This window comes from Lipophrys pholis (genome assembly GCF_963383615.2).
Source record: "Lipophrys pholis genome assembly, chromosome: 20".
In the NCBI taxonomy this organism is placed as follows: Eukaryota; Metazoa; Chordata; class Actinopteri; order Blenniiformes; family Blenniidae; genus Lipophrys; species Lipophrys pholis.
Window position 1 is genome coordinate 5,524,420 of NC_137648.1, and position 12,924 is coordinate 5,537,343.

The 12,924-nt window shown below is 46.3% G+C and overlaps 1 protein-coding gene across 4 annotated transcripts in view; it reads right to left on the reverse strand.

The window, feature by feature from the left end:
- Positions 1-978: 978 nt before the first annotated feature.
- The window catches only part of ncoa2 (nuclear receptor coactivator 2), a 62,931-nt gene continuing 50,985 nt past the window's right edge, over positions 979-12,924 (reverse strand). Inside the window, exons 12-22 of one of the 4 annotated variants that reach the window (XM_080489480.1) lie at positions 10,380-10,635; positions 10,095-10,298; positions 8,418-8,630; positions 7,891-8,020; positions 7,627-7,792; positions 7,234-7,530; positions 6,378-6,455; positions 5,712-5,940; positions 4,508-4,685; positions 3,597-3,810; positions 979-2,353 (exon numbers count right to left, since the gene is read on the reverse strand). In XM_080489480.1, the coding sequence (XP_080345606.1) occupies positions 2,342-2,353; positions 3,597-3,810; positions 4,508-4,685; positions 5,712-5,940; positions 6,378-6,455; positions 7,234-7,530; positions 7,627-7,792; positions 7,891-8,020; positions 8,418-8,630; positions 10,095-10,298; positions 10,380-10,635 (1,977 nt within the window). In that variant the 3' untranslated portion in view covers positions 979-2,341. Of the gene's footprint in view, positions 2,354-3,596; positions 3,811-4,507; positions 4,686-5,468; positions 5,941-6,377; positions 6,456-7,233; positions 7,531-7,626; positions 7,793-7,890; positions 8,021-8,381; positions 8,631-10,094; positions 10,299-10,379; positions 10,636-12,924 lie in introns of all 4 variants that reach the window. The other 3 variants (XM_080489478.1, XM_080489479.1, XM_080489477.1) reach the window with 3 other exon arrangements.

A 12,924-nucleotide genomic window follows, 5' to 3' on the forward strand; every position in this document is an offset into this window, starting at 1 on the left:
AGAAAACACCACTGGTCACATCCTTAGGCCTTTAATGACGATACATTCAGAATGATCCTCTTCCTATTTGATGATGAAGACATTTACATCAGACCCTGTTCGCTGACATCATGAGAAGCTTCCTGCTGATTACTTTACGTTTGAAGGGCCTCGGAGCAGGCAAACCAACAGGTGGTCGCTCGTTATGGGAAATAAAGAAAGAAAAATCCAATTGAAATGATTTTTTGTTTTTTGGCTTGCTCAAAGTTTGTCCTGGGTTTAAAATAGTTGCTATAAAAAAGTTTAGCTTCTTTTCTTTTCTTTTCTTTTTTTAATATTTGAGGAAAATCTGCTTTTTGAGGTTAGAGGAGATGACTTGCATCAGTTCTTGTGAAAGTTTAAAAACCCCTCCAAGAAGAGCGCGTCATCAGCGAACACTTTTATAGTCGAACTAACTGCCTGAGGTCATAAAATATGGCTAATAAGTGTCTGTCAGAGCAGGTCTGGTGGACCGTGCAGTCTTAACTCCGACCTCTGCAATACAAGAGTGGCTGGAGGCAGAGAGGGCATTAATAGAGAGAGAGAGAGAGAGGGGGTGGGGTGTGGGGTGGGTGGGGGTATCACAAATGACCTCCCTTTGTAGGTTCTCAGCCAACGCTGCATAATCTAACAGGAACGCTGTGTGTGGATGTTCTTGGTACAAACTGCAATAAAAAACTGTTTTAATACTGCGTCCAAATGTGGAGCAAAAAGGTTTTCGTTTTTTCTGTTGAAATTCAGGAAACTGTACAAAAATTACAAAATAAAATAAAACCCAAGAGATTCTCAAGTAAATTGTTATTGCTTGTTTACATCACACCAGAACAGTTTGCACCTAGCAGCTTGTATGAAGCGTTTTCACTCCAGACAACATAGAAAGCACACTTTTTTTTATACTTTGAGTTACTGTATGGCTGTGTTGGATTGTTTTCTTTCTTTTTTTTTGCCTTTTTTTTTTTTGTCTCTTGTTGTTGTTGTGTTCTATGCTAAAGGCAGAGAAGCAAGCGATAATCTGTACACTGTATACACAGCCCACCCCCCCCCCCCCACACACACACCCCCCACCCACCCCGACCCGCCCACCCCGAACCCGGACCTCCCGCCCCGCGGCTCCATCGTACCACAACGACAGCATGTGAAGGTTTTTCTCGCTCCACCTCCCAAAAAGAAGAAACTGCTCTGCTTCATGAGGCAGCTGTGACCAGGCTGGGAGAGTCAAAACCCAGAAAAGGAATCAAATAAATAGGAAAGAAAACTTTTTTCTTTTCAATTATTGGTATATACAATCTCTTGCAATTCTTTTTTTTTTTTTTTTTTCTTTTTTTCTTTTCTTTAAACCATAATTGATTTTTGACATCTTCTGAAACTACAGGACCGAAAGTAGAATCCATTCCTCGAGTTAATAGAAGAGTCTTCTCAGGATACAACCATCGCTGTTAAAATGACAGAAAAGTGCCTCGTTCGCACTTTTAGAAATCTTTTTTCTTCTTCTTGCTACCAGGATAAAGAATCATCTACAATAATTAAAATGAATCTATACAGAAAAATAAAACTTAATTTAATACACTATATAAACCTCTTGACTAAATTAGTCTAATCATAGATATTCACCATTCCACTCCAACCGTTCTCCTCTGCAGTGTTTTTCTACATCAGTTTTTTTTCCCGCCAGGTCTTCGTTCTACATCTTAACTCTCACGACAGGGAACGGGGGAAAGGAAACAAAACAAAAAAAAAAACAACAAACAAACAAACGACAAAATAAAGAACAGCAAAAAAAAAAGGCAAAACCGGCTGAGTGTCTGAGCTCCGTCCGTACGGGAGAAGAACGTGGTCTGGAGTCTTTGCTGCCACTGTGGAACTGCGAGGAAATGTCACAAACGAGAGAGATCAGTGTACGTCACTTTTTGAGATGAGATTGTAAATGGCCGCTGTCCACTGAGAGGAATACATTCATCAGAACATAAGGACCCCACCCACTGCTGCTGCCGCCCCCCCCCCCACGCCACAGACAGGAGGCCTTACAGTAAGTCACACTACGGTGAATGCAGCTGGACAGGCAGGTCGACCGGCTCCTCCACTGGGGGGGGGGGGGGTTTAAAACGTATAGGGACAGAGATCCACCGACCCCCGGATGGGGGCATGGAGTGGGGGGGGGGAACGCCGTCAGCTGAAGAAGGTGTGGGTGGGTGGGGGGTTGTCAGGGCACGGCGGCTGGTTCAAGAAGCAGTCGGTTGTTGACGTTTTTTTTTTTTTTTTAAAGGGCCGTCGCGCTCCGTGCACCAGCTCATCACTGAGGTTCAGGTTACCGTCTCCATGAGGGTCAACAGTACTTCTGCAAGTAGAAAATAAAAATAATCAACCTTTAGGCCTCATTTACACAACGTTTCAGAAAAGTTTCATATTTACACGGCAACGTTTTGGAAACGACGTACGTTTACACGGAAACGGCAGAAACACCGAAAACAATGGTAGTTGTCATGCAGGGCCACTAGTGGGGGCTGTTAGTTTCCGTGGTAAAACCACACACGTATGCTGCATGTTTCAGAAAAGTGGCGTTTCCTGCCATGCAAGTTGTGACTCCAGTGGCTCGGAGCACCGCCGTCGTGTGAACAGACACCCGCACCCCGAAGGGAAGTTTTTGCGTTTTCACTTGGAAACGTTGCCGAGCAAACTGGGCTTTAAACCTCCCGATGCACAAAAACAATAAACAATTAGAAACCATCAGGCCTGAACCCAGCCGCTAAATCACCGACGGCCGTACTAATGGGCAAACAGTAAATAATTGAAATAATCTAAGTGCCAATATTTTTTTTCTATAATCCTGGAAGGAGAGTAAATCAGGTGACAGATATACTGGAGTGTTACAACAGCCTGAAGTGCACACAATCAAACAGCAGCAGCGCCTTGGTTAAATATTCATGGCTCTTTATTGGCTTAAAAGCATCACGGTCAACATGCCCTCATACCCGGCTAACAATACAAGAGACAAAAAGGAAGGAGGATTAACTCGGCCGACACTGAATGAATCGAGAGCCGTCACTTTTTTCCCCACCAACTGGTTTTTCTCCTCCACGGAGCGCTTCAGGAGTCCCCCCGCTCCAGACGGACCGGCCTCTCCACAGTCTGCACGGTCCGCCTCTCAGGGGGCCGCTGGCTAATTACATCACTGTCCTCTAAGTTCAAGTGGAGCAACACAACTCCGGCTGGTAGGAGTTACGTAAACTATCCCTGGTAAATTATTCACCAGCGCAGTCGTTCAGTAAGTGTACCCAAACACTTAGGGCCTTACGATAAGACAAACGCAGACAGGAGCACTTCGGGAGTGGCGAGAAATAAGAAGAAAAACCTTTTAGTATTTGCGTGGTCCCCCGATTACCGAGTGAAAGTGTAAGAGCTGCACTTTTTTTTTTTTTCCCTTTTCTTTTTAAAGAGTTCTGCAGCTCCGCAGGAGGGCTACTGTAAAGGGACACCCGGAGGATGTGACGGCAGCGCTCCGGCGCGTCAACAATCCCCAAATGTGAAATGTTAAGTCGCGGCGCTGGGAGGTTTACCCTCAAATTGAACGCTGCCCTCACCTGTTCTTGCCCCATGGAGGGCAAACCGGGCGACGGCCCTGAGGCCATGGACGTGACGCTCATCTGCCCGGCGATCTGGCCCATGCTGCTCATGCTGCTGGTGGCCATGTTGCTCGCCATGGAGACGTTGTTGAGGTTCATGCCACTGCCGTTGTACATGTTGCTGTTGCTCTGCTGGGTGAACTGCGGGGACGCCTGCTGCTGCGAGAACATGCTGCAGGGGAGCGAGGACAGCGCCTTAGCACCAGTTCAGACGGAAACACAGCAAAGATTCACTCATCCATATAACAAACTATGACGACGATCCTCTCCACTGGATCGATCGAAAGAAAATGCAAAAAAAAAAAACAAGAAATAAAACCAAACTGTTATTACATTAGCTGCAGTTATTACATTCTGAAAGTTTTTCTTTCTTAATTCCACTTTAATCATTTAATAACCTCTTACACTAGTGGCAAAATGTTGTGATTTAAGACAATGAAAATCCAAAACATTATTCCATTATTAAGAGGTCGCAGACAGTCGACGGGTGCCTTATGGAATGCTGGATGCTGGTTATTTTGAGCACTGAATTCACTCTGATTTACTCTTTTATTGAATTTATTTAAAGGTCAAAATATGAAAACCATGCAAACTCATCAAATTTCAACATAGAATTGGTTCCTTAATTCAATTTCTATATTTTTCATCTTTCCTTGTGGTAGAAGTGTTTTTTTTTGCCACTCTTATAAGGATCAGAGTTTCCCCGAGTTCAGGCCTGGACTTCACAAGACCCGGGGGCCACATGTTGGTCTCTGGGTAGAGGATGTCAAAGGAGTGTGGCGAGCACGCTGCCCTGACATTTATTTCAGGTGGTGACTAAAGACCCACATTCCTCCTTGATACAAAAATCCAAGGAGACTGTAACCCACCTGTTGCCTCCCATGTTGCCCTGCGGCCAGCCATTCAAGTCGGGCGAGCCCTGGAACGCGGCGTTCTGTTGGCCCTGCTGCATCATGGGAGACTGTGTGTGGGCCATGCGGGGGGACAGGAGGGGGCTCTGCGGCGTGCCGGGACCTCCAAAACTTCCGTCTGCCTGCTGGCTCATACCTGCGGTGGATTGTTAAAGACAGGTCAGCTCGGTGCAGCTGCAGCCTCCTCTGGGAACCTACTGAGTGAAGAAGTGACGATAATGGTGACACCTCTCGGATGTAACACGCAAGCGTGACACTTTTAAACCCACAGAAGCAGAGAACGAGCAAAGCGTGACGCTTAATGTGAGGCTGATGCGTTCCGGCGTGCATTTCTGGATTGTCAACAGGCAGTGACTGTTTCCTACATGCGCGTGAGCAATAAACAAGCGAAGGAGGAGGAGGAATATGGAGGAGGTCAAGGACAGGAGAGAAGTAACGTCTAAACAAAGCTACAACTTCAAGCAGACCCACACAAGCCAGAGTAAGATTTAGAAGAGGATGAATTAAATCTCAGATTACCGGTCTATAAATCACATATCAGCAGAGACTGATGGTTATTGCTGCTCTTCCTAATCTGTGGAGCAGATATGTGTACATGATTGTGCTCCTGGTGCCCTCTGCTGGTGCTTACTGGATATTGCTGGACACCATTTTGGTCAGAGTCTAATCGGACTCGCTCAGATCCTCGCAGATTACAAAGTGACGGGCAGAATGATTTGGATCATGAGGAATGCAGTCATCAGTACGTTACAAGCTGGATGATTGCCGCAACTAAAAAAAAAAAAAAAGCATGTGATGCTGAGCAACCGGAGTCACATCGACACAGACACGGTGATCCGCACGCGCGCACACAAACACACACACACACACAGCTTGTGGGGTGAGGTGTGTGACTGGCCGGGGGTGTGGCAGGCAGTACCTGAGTTGGGAAACTGAAAGGCACTGTGCTGCATTTGGGGGCTGAGTACGGCCCCGTACTGTCCGCCCATCATGTTTGTGTTTCCCATCATCATCTGTGAGGAGGAGGAGGGGGTGGAGGAAGAGGAGGAGGTGCCATGCAGGTGGAGCTGGGGATTCGGGGGGAGAGAGGGCAGGCTGGGGGAGAGAGGGGAGGAGAAGGGGCTGGTAGGGGGAGGTGACGAGGCCAGGCCTGTACTGGTACCGTAGCTGGGCGGGTAGGGGAACTGCTGAGGGTTGGCCTGGGGGTTCCGGGGGTTACTCATGCCTCCGGCGGCCATGTTGGGGGGCAGGTTGAGGCCCTGGGCCCTCATGGCCATGCTCCTCTGCTGTTGGACCTGCTGGGCCTGTTGCACCTGCTGCTGCCGCTGCCTCAGGTGGTTACTCAGCAGCTCCCGCTGACGCTGCGCCAACATCTGAGCGTTGATGGTTCCCTGGAAGAGGGAAGTGAGACGATGTGGAAGAAAACAGGCACAGGAAGGCGGATGGAGTGTCAGCGATGTGGAAAACTTTCAATTTACTGCAAGCACTTCGCAAGGAAAACAGTATGAACAGCCTTACTGTGCAGACAAAAGTGGATTTTCAGGGTTTCTGTATTCTAATGGGAGTTTTCTCACTCCCTCGATTTGTAAACGGGTCTATACTTCTCGTATTTATCAAACTGACTCATCACCAATCTTAGCCGCTATGCAGAGGATTCAGAGTTACAGTGAAAAGATCAGAGCAGGTTTAGGACTGAAGTTGCATCCGTAATGGTTGAACGCCAATATTAGTGTTTCAGTTTCAACAAAACTTTTTAAAGGAATTCAAGGTGTTTTCTAGTAAAATTCAGCCAATCTGGACTGTATGCAAGCAAGGAGTGTTGGAGTACCTGGTTTGGAGCACTGGCTCGAAGAGGTAGGTTCACATTTGACACTCCGCTCATCTGAGTCATCATTGGTTGACGGTTCTGCAGAGACGACGGACAGAGGATCAGAGGATCAGAGGAAAAAGATGCACAATCCACAGATTGATTAAAGAACAACTTCACCAGAAAATTGTGGAACATCTTTCCACAGAAAAAGCACAAAAAACAAACAAATACATCAGGTCATTGCAAAGACTTTGGTGAACTTTGCGCATGAATTTAAAATGGAAGCCAACCAGTCCCAGGTCATCCAGCCTTGTAATAAAACAGTACAAATGTAAACGTGGCGACTCAATACAAGATGACATGAACTGGCCAGTTCAACACAGATACATGACTTTAATGTTAGCAGGTTAATTTAGTAATTAAGATCAATTAAAGCTGTTTTATTCTGTCAGTTACAACACAAACAGAAATATTTGTATCATTTATTTAAATCCAAATTTGGATAACTATGGGTTCTGGTTCGAAAATAGAATTAACGTGTGTTTTACAATAATGTGTTTCCTTGCAATAGTTCAATGCGACATCATATTTTTCCAGTAAAGTGCAATAAAAGACCAGCAGGTGGCAGGTAACCATCCAAACTATATCTTGTGAGCACAAGAGGGAAAAATTGCCAAAATGTCAACTCCAAGGATAATTACACAATCAAACCACGTGTTCACTCCAAAAACTGCAAACCAAACAGTGAAGCTGCATCACGGTCCAGAATCGATGAGCACCGTCATGTCCAGCAGAGTCAGGACAGCCTAAATGTATGTGTGTGTGTGTGTGTGTGTGTGTGTGTGTGTGTGTGTGTGTGTGTGTGTGTGTGTACCTGCTGTGATTGGAGCCGGTGCTGGAGCTGCAGTCGTAGTGTGTTGGGCTGGTTGGGGACGACCCCCGCAGGCCTGAGTCCAGGCCGGGCCTGCATTCTCATCATCGGGTAGCCGGGCCGTGGGCCAATCTGGCCTGCCATGGGGTGGAACCCCGGCTCCTGCATGGGGGCTCCAGGGTAGCCTCTCTGTGCCATGTGGGATGGTGGGGGACCAAACTGCTGCGTGTACATGGGGGGCTTCTGGTCCAGCATCATAGAGGGGTCTTGGGGGAACTGGTCTGGCTCGAGTGTCTGATTCTGAAAGAAATCCAGATGATGAGAAAATGTTATTTTAAACATCAAATCAAGGTGCACTAACATGGTGATGCAGGTAAAAATATATAGAGGCGTCACCTGTTCCACCAAAGCGGGGATACCCAGAGCCCGATCGATCTCCTCCAGGCCATCGAAATCTTTGAGTGCAGTGTACAGCTGAGACATCAGGGCCCCCTCATCCACTGCACTGCCTTCACCTGATCCGAGCCCCGTGCTGCACAGCAACTCATCCTGAGGAGCCGACCTGGACAACAAGGACACAGAGTTCATGCTCGCTTACTATTTTACACACGTCAGACTGATAAACACACGTTAAATTGAGATTGCATTCCAACATCCTACCTGCCCTGGTTTACAAAAGCTGTCGGCTCAATTGGCATCATGCTGTCGGGCCACGGGGCCGTCTGATTGGGCGGAGCCTGTTGCTGGGAGAAATGGTGGCCAACGATCCCAATATCCATGTCGGGTTGGCCTGAAACAACAGGGGAGAGGGGAAGAAACGAACAAATGAGACTTCAGATAATAAGCAGGAGAAACGAGCTAGTTTTGCTGAAATACACAAGGAGGGAGAATGAAGGGGATCGATGAGGTGGAGTACTAAAGATAGCCACAAGGTGGCAGCCTTTACAGTTACAACAGAGCATTTGTGGGTGAGCTGAAGGAGTAGCTTTGGACAATGAGTTCTAGACTTACTGTATCCACCGACGAGGGTCTGAGTCATTACATACAAGCTTTTGATTTCAGTAAAACGAATCTGTTGAATTGCTGGAGGTTTTATTGTGTTTGATGAGCCTTGAATTGTTTGTGTGATGCATTTTCTGCTTTATAAAAACCTTTGCTTATGTTCCTGCTGTGGACTGAGCTCTCACCGCTGGCCATCATGGGGGACTGGAGCATTGGTCGAGGTCCCGGCTGGCTGTTTGGCCTCATGGGGGCCCCGTTTGGTCCCATCCGGCCCTGCATGGCATTCTGCTGGCCTGGGCCAGACGCTCCCAGAGGAGGGGCGGACGCCGAGCCCACCCATCCCTCCTGCTGTGGTTGCTGCTGCATGCCGGGCCGCGGACCACCTGGAGCCATCAGACCTGACGGGATCAAACACATAAAGGAGGATTTCAGGCTCTGTGCAACTCTGGGTGGAAGCTATGAAACTCTGCAGGGCAGCGGGGGGCACGTTTGAGGAGGAGGTCTCCTGTGGGAGCGAGAGAAACTTTGTGCCAACGTGGGTGACGATTTCCTGTCACAGGAAGTGAGTCACTGTGATATGCCGCATTATATTATAACACAAAAAGGTGGTCCTTCATCGTCGTCTGAATGCAGCTGTATGTGTCACTCTGCTCCGTGTATTGGTTTCGTCAGAGTGTAACGTACACACTCAGAAACCTGTCAAAGAGTGAAGTTCACATTGGACATAACAATAAACAACCACATACAGCCTCAAATGAATGAGCAACTTGACTGACTGCTGCAGGTTTGGATACAATCAATAACAACATTGAAAATGTTCAAATTTTCCATTTCAACAAGATCAAATATATGTGGGTTTCATTTAAATATTTGTTGAGTGTTTAGATTCCTTTTTATATCTCAGGTATTTATGGAACTATTTACTTCAAAATGTACTCCAAGTGACACATTTCAAATAGACCCCATCACTTTTCACCCTTAAAATTGAGCTAATCTATATATTATTGATCCAAATATATGTTTTTTTTATATGCCTTTTTTCGGTGGAAAGAGATCTCAAAAAAGAGTCTTATCTTCTGGTGTTATGCTTCATAAGAAAAGCATGTGGAAGTCTCAGACACCAGAGCAACATGTTGGACCGATCCGCAGACACTGGATTGATAACAAGCCGTTCAAAGTTTTAATAATGCTGCATCTGAAATTACAGGGGGTCACCTTCTATTCAGACCAATAAAGTAGTTTTTGTCATTTTTCATTTTAGCGCTTTGGAACTCAATGGAAAGACTAAATAAATCACTATCATTGCTCGCTGTGTGTCGAGTTAGAGGCTGCGTCCTACAACATATCAGCCTTTGGAGGACAGGTCCATCGCTAGTCGGCTTGTTTGTAGCTGAAACTAATGAAATGCGATGCTCCACCAGATTTTTGTACGGCGGCACATTGAAGTAATAGCTGCTTCATATGTGGAGTTTGCATGTTCAGTGTGTTTTCTTGCACAGTTCACAGGCTGTGCGGTTGTCTCTCTGAGCGTTTGCTCTGTGATGGACTGGTGACTGTCCAGGATGTAGGATGCTTTCAATGGTCAGCTCAGCCTCCTCTGACCCTGAACTGGATAAACAGTATTGAAGATGGATGGATAGAGGCTGCCAAGGACAGGTTGGGTCCTTTGTCGTCTTGGAAACGGTGGACGCATTTGTCTACTGGGTTTGAAGGCGGGGTGGTAGAAAGGGTTGTCGTGACGCGACTCAGTGAGCTTTTAAACGCAACCTTCACAGGATGCAGCCCCCGAATCGGGACACATTCTCCAGATGTTAATGATGTTAATGAAGTGCATCACTGTTTGATCTTGCCGTCACACCTACCTGCATTGACCATGCCGCCCTGGTTCCCCATCATGCCATGGCTCCCCACCAAGCTCTGCTGTTGCTGCTGCACCAGTGTGTACGGGCTCGTGGCTCGTATGGGGTACTGTAACGACGGCTGCTGCGGGGACACGTTGATGTCCAGAGACACGCTCCTCATGGGGAGACCTCTGCCTGGCTGGCCTGCTCGTACGCCTCCAAAATCTGAAAATGGGAAAATATTTGGTGAAACTATATTCATAAGCACATAATCTGAAGGTGTGAACCAGTAATGACAAGACTGACTGTTGGGGCCCATGGCAGGTCCGAGGCCTCTGTGCTGCTGCTGCTGCTGTTGCTGTTGCTGCTGCTGCTGCTGCTGCTGCTGCTGCTGCTGCTGTTGTTGCGCCGCCATGGCAGGATTGGTCTCGGACATCTGCAGGATGTCATTGATGATGTTTTGTTTGTCCATGGGACTGGGCAGCGAAACAGGCCGCGGCTCACAGAAGAGCTGCGGCTGAGCGCTCTGCAGGTCATTCAGGATGTCGTCCAGCTCCGACGACTGGAGGGAGGAAACAGAAAAGTCAAATGTGAACACGGGGACAGATAAGAAGTGTGTTACTGGTTCACCGGCACACCCACACACACACACCCACAGATGAAGTCCATACACATCACCCAAGTGTCAGTTTGGTTGTATTTAGAATGAAACAGTATAGTAACATCAGGAAAACATCGGTCTACTATGAAATATAGTCCACAAATCGTCCTGACTGAGCTTATCAGCCCGTTGTACGACTCCCTGCTTACTGTCTGCTCCTCACAGACGCAGAACTCCCCTTTCTACATTCAAAGCACATTATCAAGACTGTCATATTATCATAAACAATATTGTAACCCCAGGGTTAGTTGAGGAAACTGCGGAGACAGAAAACATGTGGCCACTGAAGCAGCTTTCTGCCAAAGTAACATGGGAGAGCAGCAACAGGCAGGAGGAGTTTGCCTGATGCCAGAGTTTGAGCTGCTCTCTGCCCCTCCACTGTAAACAGCTGTCCAGAGCCAGCCTCATACAGCCAAAGGCTTTACACATACACAACTGGGATTTGTAGAAAACTTTTGTTTAGTTTTTCACACACCATCTTAAACAAAGAGGAGGCCACGCTGCGATCCGAGTGAACTTTCTGTGCAGAATTTTTCGTTTTTTTTTTTGGGTCATTTGTGCAGCCTCTTCTGCTCCTCTTTCTGCCATTGAAGAAGTGGAAGAAATTACTGGAACAACAAGCAGTTCGACTGCCTGCAGCCAGCTATCGAGCCAGATATCAGCAAACTTTACAACAGCGTTTCCCTGAAGTTTCATTTCACTGGAAAGAAAGTGTAGGTTACATAAACATTGAGGGGAAACATTAAACTCAGGTGATGTTAGTGCGCCCAAGCTTGGCCTGAGGGACTTTAGGTAAATAAGTTGCAGTGGCAGTAAACGGCCACCAGAGTGCAGCACACCTGGAATATCGCCCACATCTCTTAATCGTGACATACTGTACAGCAGAGAAACTGCACATCAGCACTGTTTCGGTGTACTTCAGTGTTCCGGACAATGACATGGATCTGTTAGGTTTATTAAGAAAACACAGTGAGTCTGACTAGACTGTAATCTCTGGAGCTCAAGGACTAGAGCCTCGGCGATTCCTACATTACTTAAAAATAAAAATTGCTACACATTCTGCTTGTATTTGGCTGATGCCTCCATATACAGTGCACAGAATGGATCGGACACCATGCAGATGATAGAAAAGAAGCGGAGAGTGTATGTAGGAGAGCTGGAGAGAGTAACAGTGAGGGGTGGTGGTGGTGGTAGAGAGAAAAGCCCTAATGAGGTCAGGAATGATGTAATGCTTCTGTACACTCTGTTTGCTCTCCTCCTCCTCCTCCTCCTCTCCAATTCTCTCTCCTCCCACTTTCTATTCTCTGACTTCTCTAGTTGCTTTTACCCTTAATGGGTCCCATTTCTATCAATCCTTATTACTCTCTTCTTTCAATGCATGTCAGTGCAGGCAATGTGATCTATGTCCTCCTTTTCTGTAGATCACACCCCTTCACACATTCGGGAAAAAAAGAAACCCTGCAGGGATATTAAAGGCCACACTGCTATTTAGGTGTTGCATATTTTGTTTAAAACCATGCTCCATTTACCGATCTTAGTTTAATTCAACCTGATGCACTGGAAAAAGAGCAAAGGGCACTTGGTCCACGCTCAGATTTTCAAAATAATCGGATCCATTTTTTCCTTTTATTTTAGCCTCATTCGATAAATGAGTGAGCATTAACAATTAATCAGACACTCCATTGAACATTTATCCATTGAAACATTTAACTAAAATTAATTTAACTTCAGGGGCCACAGACCGACCCAACAGTTCTCAAGTGGGCCAGATCAGGCAGATAATAGCATAAAAGTAAGAATAATTCAAACATTTGACCTTTTTTCAGGTGTCGGGAAGTACAGAAACACCTTGATAATGCTCGCATTTAATGCACTTTTTACAAAACAGCAACTAAAACTTTCAGATCATTTCAATCGGCTATTTAGTTACAGATTTCCTCTAAATTTTCTTCCAAATTGATGAAATTTGGACCAAATTATATGGCCTTTTCCATTCATTTTTAGATTAAACATCTTCCTACACGCCGTTTTGAAGCCTCTAACGGGAGGTTTTTAGGCCTCGTGTTCGCACCCAACCCTGAGGCGGCGATGAAGGATATTTCTTTACTTCAACACTTATAAACCAGAGTAAAATTACACAATTTAAAAGCAAATCATACAATAACACCGTTGCAAAATTGACCAAAATAA